The sequence below is a fragment of the Antrostomus carolinensis genome, unplaced genomic scaffold, assembly GCF_000700745.2.
Source record: "Antrostomus carolinensis isolate BGI_N321 unplaced genomic scaffold, ASM70074v2 scaffold37999, whole genome shotgun sequence".
Lineage (NCBI taxonomy): Eukaryota > Metazoa > Chordata > Aves > Caprimulgiformes > Caprimulgidae > Antrostomus > Antrostomus carolinensis.
The window spans coordinates 12542-19018 of record NW_010341298.1 but is presented as its reverse complement, the minus strand read 5'-3'; the positions used below and the strand labels follow the sequence as shown (position 1 = coordinate 19018).

At 53.2% G+C, this 6477-nt stretch overlaps 1 protein-coding gene across 1 annotated transcript; it reads left to right on the top strand.

Moving 5' to 3' along the window:
• Positions 1 to 1360: 1360 nt before the first annotated feature.
• Positions 1361 to 5960, top strand: SDC3 (syndecan 3; the record flags this gene model as incomplete). The annotated part of the gene is made up of 4 exons (XM_010176439.2): positions 1361 to 1478; positions 2095 to 2699; positions 4561 to 4831; positions 5713 to 5960. Coding segments are annotated over 4 exons (1161 nt in total), but the record flags the coding sequence as incomplete, so codon positions are not given.
• Positions 5961 to 6477: the final 517 nt, after the last annotated feature.

Here is a 6477-nt window from a genome sequence, read left to right as displayed (position 1 = left end):
TGTGCTTCCATTTTCATTTCCTAGTCCAAGCACGGGGAGCTGGGGAGTTGATGGCTGGAGCTGCCTCGTCTGGTTCCAATTTAAGGGAGAAACGGGCTTGGTGGAGCTGGGCCATGTGGCTTCCATTACAGTGAGGTTCTGCAGGTCACACAGAGAGAATCCAGCCTTTGGGGAGCTCACCCGGCTGAGCTGGCAGGGGTGGCAGTGGTCTGGAGAACGCCTGTGCAGTGGTCTCCTCATTTCTTGGTGAGCCTCAATATTTTTGGTGTAAAAAAACCCAAAAGGCAACTAAAAGCAACACCAAATTTTTCTTCCTCCCATCCCTCAAATCTTGCCATTTTTCCTTGCCCTCCCATCAGTTCTTGTGGCCTGTCTCATAATTTATGGGCTCCTATGGATGGTGAATCTCACCAGCCTTCAAAAGACACTGAACCATCTCTTTGCAGCCAGGTTTTCTCTCCCTTACCAGTAAATGGGTTCCAGGAGAAGAGATGTGGGGACAAAATGCAAGTTAAGTCCCAAATTTCTGTGTCATGGGACCTTCTGACTTTTCAAAACTGCTTTTTGTTCCAATCTGTGGTGAAAACAAAGAGACACAAAGCTGTTGTCAGGAGTTAAATGGTGAAGGGGACCCTTCAACCCCTTTATTTTACATTTAAGCACTAACCTGTCTTGTTACATCTTGAAACATCTGATGCTATCTTGCAGATCAAAGCCTCCTTGTTTGGGTTGTAATGAAGTGTCAAACTGTTTCCTCAGCCACACAAACAGGAGACACTTTGATCTGCAAAACAAGATGTTTAAGAGTCCTAGTAGCAAGGGCTCTTCAAGTTGTAACAGCGTTGTAAAGCAGTGGAGTATTTGAAGGCTGATATTGTTTCATATTGAGACTTTCCAAGTTCTGGCAGCAGATAGTGCGTGTTACTGTCACACCTTGAGCCAGGAATCACACGAAAAATCAGTTAAACCAAAAACGAAACCAAAGAGTGAGCTGGAGAACCCAACTGATCATTTTTCTAACACTTTCCAAAAGCAGTGGTTGGATTTTTTTTCCCCCTCCTTTTCCAGAGTTTCCCTTGTTTCCATGGGAAATCTTCTCGGAGTCAATGTCAGCTCTTCAGAAAATGTCAGCTTCTCGGGAAGATTTGCAGCAGCGAATTGTTTTGGGGGAAAACCTCCATGATCCTGGGTGGTTCAGCTGGAGAGTTCTGCCCGCACTCCTGCTCCCTTGGTCTTGCTTTTCCCTGTTTAACTCATCCCTCAAGGGCTGTCTGGGGGTGTCTGTGTGGTCACTGGGCTTGACTTGGTGGGTGAGCGCGTCTCTGGAGCTGCTCACGCGTCTCTTCCTGCTTGACTGCAGGCTCAGCGCTGGCGCAATGAGAACTACGAGAGGCCTGTGGACCTGGAAGGCTCCGGGGATGATGATCCCTTTGGGGATGATGAACTGGATGATGTCTACTCAGGCTCCGGCTCGGGGTGTAAGTAGCTGTGGGGTTTCTGGGGAAAGGTCCTTCGGGAGCCTGGTTGTGGGGTTTGGTGGAACTGGAGAGGGAGGTGGGATGTGAGGGAGAGGACAACCTCTTATCCATCTCTGGAGATGTCCTCCTGCCCACTCATAGACTAAAGCAAAGGGAACTGTCCCAAAGGTTGGGCTCAAGTGACTCCATTATCAGTCTCTGCAACTCCCTGAAAGGAGAGTGGAGAGAGGTGGGGGTGGGTCTGTTCAACCAAGGACCAAGGGACAGGACAAGAGGAAATGGGCTCCAGTTGTGGCCAGGGCAGTTGAGATGGGATGTGAGGAAGAATTTCTTTGCTGAAAGGGTTCTGAGGCATTGGAAGGGGTTGCCCAGGGCAGTGGTGGAGTCCCCATCCCTGGAGGGAGTGAAGAGTCGTGTAGACATAGTGCTGAGGGACATGGGTTAGTCAGGGACTTGGCTTTGGCCACCAGCTGGGAATTTGCAGCCCTTGGTTTCTGCTGAGCCTGGAACTAGTCCATGCTCTTGGATTTTTTGGGGATGAGGCCAAGAGCGTGTCAGCCCTGGGAGATGCTGAGGCAGGAGCAGCTTCACCCTTTGCACTTTTCCCCTCTTTCAGATTTCGAGCAGGAGTCAGGGCTTGAGACAGCAATGAGTCTCACCACAGACACATCCATCACGCTCCCCACCACGGCGGCCGTGCTGCCCATCACCTCAGTGCAGCCTGTGGCAACCCCCTTTGAACCATTCCCTGCTGAGGACACCACCCCTGAGCAGACAACCAGCGTCTTGTATATCCCCAGGATGAAAGAGACACCAGTGATCCCCAATTGGAAAGCAACCACCACAAGTACAACTGCCAGCGACTCTCCTACCACCACAACCACCACCACGACCACCACGGCCACCACTACCACCACTGCAGCCATGACTACCACCAGCACCACCATGGCCACTGCCAAACCCACCACCATCAGAAGGTTCCTACCACCCTTTGTCACCAAGGCAGCCACCACACGGGCCACCACCCTGGAGACACCCACCACCTCCCTCCTTGAAACCAGCACACCAACAGAGGTGGCCACATCACGACTTGTCCCCACCAGCACAGCCAAGCCCAGGTCTCTGCCAAAACCAAGCACCTCCAGGACTTCAGACCTCACAGACAAAAGCACTGCCTTGCCATCCAGTCCTGCCACACTGCTGCCCACGGAAGCCCCCCAGGTAGGAGGCAGGAGCCCTTCTCACCTGCTAAAGGGCCATGTTTGAAGCCAAGTGATGGTGATGATGGGAAGCCTTTGGGGTTGATCAGTTGCTTTTCCCAACTCTGTGGAGAGTAGAACATCCAGGGAGCTGGAGAGGGGAGATTAAAGGGTGAGGGGGTTAGCATGAGCAGAGTATGGTGATGGGTGGCACCCAGGGCTATGGCACATGTGCCTGGTGCCCAGCTGCTCCAGAACAGCTTCCCCAGGCAGGAGGGGAGCAAGGCTGGAGGTGCCACCACCCCATGGGGAAAGAGCAGTTTTCCTCTATGTTTGGTGTCTGGGCTCATCATACCGATACCCAACTCACAGCCCGTCAGTGGGAAGCTCAAATACTCTGCAATTACATCCTGACGGTGCCTTTTCAGCCCGTCGGGGTGTCCTGAGCAGGGGATTTAATCCGCTGATCCATCCATCTCTCATTCAGAGCCCCTGAGGGGCCCTTTGAGAAGCACTTTGACTGAAAGGTGGAGTGATTTGTTTCAACGAGTCTCTCTTTTCTCCGTACGATGTGGACGCAGAGCGCTCTGGGCTCTCGCTGACCTTCAATTAATCTCTGTCACAAAAACGCCTGTTTGTGGGAAGCAGTGAGCCATGTGCTCGTGCCCAGGGCAGCGTGACATGGAGAAGGCTCCTACTCACCCACCCCAGCTTCACCCCATCCATCTCTTTTCTCATCCTGATTTGTAACGTCCCAAGGCAGCTGTGGAGAAGGGATCCTTCAGGTTTGGGCCATGAAGGAGGGATCCTGGGGAGGTTTTGCTCAGGGATCCTCAGTGTGGTCCAGCTCAGCACATGGACATGTAGCAGGTCAGGCTGCCAGGACAAGGTGATTGTCCCCCTCTACTTTGCTCTCCTGAGACCCCACCTGGAGTACTGCGTCCAGTTCTGGGGCCACCAACACAAGAAAGACGTGGACCTGTTAGAAAAAGTCCAGAGGAGACCATGAGGATGATGCGAGGGCTGGAGCAGCTCTGCTGTGAGGACAGGCCCAGAGAGTTGGGGCTGTTCAGTCTGGAGAAGAGAAGGCTCGGGGGAGACCTTCTAGTGGCCTCCCAGTACCTGAAGGGGCTCCAGGAAGGCTGGGGAGGGACTTTGGCCAAGGGCAGGGAGTGAGAGAACAAGGGGTGATGGCTTGAAAGTGGCAGAGGGGAGATGGAGATGAGATGTGAGGAAGAAATTCTTTGGTGTGAGGGTGTTGAGACAGTGTCCCAGGTTGGCCAGAGAAGCTGTGGTTGCTCCTCCCTGGAAGTGTTGAAGGCCAGGTGGGATGAGGTTTTGAGCAACCTGGTCTAGTGGAAGGTGTCCCTGCTGCTGGCAGGGGGGGTGGAACTGGATGAGCTTTAAGGTCCCTTCCCACCCAAACAGGTCTATTATTCTAAATGGTTGCATCACTTCCTGTGTAGCCAGGAGGGATCTGTGAGGTGTTTCAGCCAGCCAGTGGTCTACTCTGGGGACAGAGCCCAAATGAGAGTCTGGGATATGGGGCTCTCTTTAGGAGAAGCTACAGGGAACAGGTGAGAGTTTGTGCACCTCAAGGGCACCAGTGATGGGGACAGACAAGAATGGTCCTGCTCAGCTGTGGTGGCCTCAGCCTTTCACTAACCATCAAGATATGGGGTTGTGTTGCTTGCTGCAGTATAACTGTCCACTTCAGTGACACAGGGAAGGGACACCTCAAAGTTGTGCTCCATGTTCCCTGCTGAGAAGGGCCACCCTTTCATTGATACTGTGGTGTCCTTCCTCTGGACACATCAGAGCTGCTGGAGGCAGGAACCATCCTTTGGTCCTTGTCTCCTGCTCCATCTTATCATTTCTCCCAGATGGAGCCAGGAGAGGTCACGACAGCCCTTGACAACGAGCTGGAGGTCCCGGTCAGCAGTGGCCCCAGCGGGGACTTTGAGATCCAGGAGGAGGAAGAGACGACTCATCCTGAGCTTGGTAATGAGGTGATGGCCGTGGTGACACCGCCATCGGGACCCGGGCTGGCCAAGAACGCAGAGCCGGGGCTGATCGACAACACGATAGACTCCGGCAACTCAGCCGCACAGCTCCCCCAGAAAAACATCCTGGAGAGGAAAGAAGTGTTGATAGGTGAGACCAGAGGCCATGGGCTTGTGGAAGAAGAGCTGGTTGTTTTGGGGTCTGTCCATCCTCCAGGAGAGGGGTTGGTCTTTGTCAGGGCATTGGGGTAGGGTTGAGCATGGGGTAATCCACACTCACCTGCCAAAATAGCTCCAGGGCTTGTGCTGGAGAATTCCCAGGTGTCTTCTCTTTGCCAGGAGAGTGCAGAGCTGTCCACCATTCACTTTTGCTGAGATAAATTTCTAGGAAAAAAATAGGATGTTAGTGGAAAGATGTGATATGGTGCTGGTTGAAAACCACTGGCAACCTCTGACTGCAGGGGAGGAGAGAGGTGCCCTGAGAGGGTCACTTGTCCCAATCAGAGGGACAAAGGTGTCAGTGTCCCACCACCAGCTGAAGGGAGCTGGAGGCCATGGCACAGCAAAGCAGCTATTGTTCTGCTGGTCTTCAGCTGAGTGTGGTGGATGCTGGTAGGCACCCAAAAGAGCTTTGGAGGACTTTCTGCACTCTCCTTGCATGAGGTTCCAGCCTGTGCAGGGACCTCTCCCTGTGCCTGGGCTGCCTCGTGCCAGTCCATCGCCCACCATGCAGCTGGAGAGTTGATGCCTTTGGGTCCTACTCACCCTTCAGCATCTCTGTACTTGGGACCTTGTCGAAGCTCCTTGAATCACTTGCAATTGGGTGATTCAAGGAGCTTCAACAAGGTCCACCCTCACCTTCGTTTTCAGTTTTCTCAACCATAGATTTCAGGAGAAAAGTTGTTTGCAAACTTGCAAAGCACAAAACCAAAGTAGGAATCCAAACCGATCCCCTCAAATGATTTGTGCTGAAAGCCAGGCTGGGGCTGTGGGGGTGGCACTGATGACCAGGTCACTTCTCTTGTGTTGCAGCGGTGATCGTGGGTGGCGTGGTGGGAGCTCTCTTCGCTGCCTTCCTGGTCATGCTGCTCATCTACCGGATGAAGAAGAAGGACGAGGGCAGTTACACTCTAGAGGAGCCCAAACAAGCCAACGTGACGTACCAGAAGCCCGACAAGCAGGAAGAGTTTTACGCGTAGAAGGAGAGCCCGGCGTGCCTCGCGCTCCCTCCCTCCCCGCTCCAAACTCTCCCTCCTCCTCCTCTACTTCATCCAGTCTCTCTTTCTCTTTCTCTCTCTCCCTCTCTTCTCTTTTTTTGTATCAGACTGTGAATTTAAAAAGCAAAACCCACAACAATTAAAGGAGAAAACACATCTTCGGTGTGATCAGAAAACTCAAGTGCCCGGAGCATCGCTGAGTTCAGAGGGAGCACCGTTGGCCTTTCTCGCAGCGGGAGGGATGGGACAAGGAGCCAACGCCAAGGAACTCGTGCCCAAGGGAGCGTCTTCTCTTTTTTTGTATCAGACTGTGAATTTAAAAAGCAAAACCCACAACAATTAAAGGAGAAAACACATCTTCGGTGTGATCAGAAAACTCAAGTGCCCGGAGCATCGCTGAGTTCAGAGGGAGCACCGTTGGCCTTTCTCGCAGCGGGAGGGATGGGACAAGGAGCCAACGCCAAGGAACTCGTGCCCAGGGGAGCGCAGGATGGGGCGGTCGAGCTGCTGACGGCGACTGGAGCTCACTGGGCTTTTCCCACCAACACAACGGACTCTGGGATCCAGACACCTTCAACCA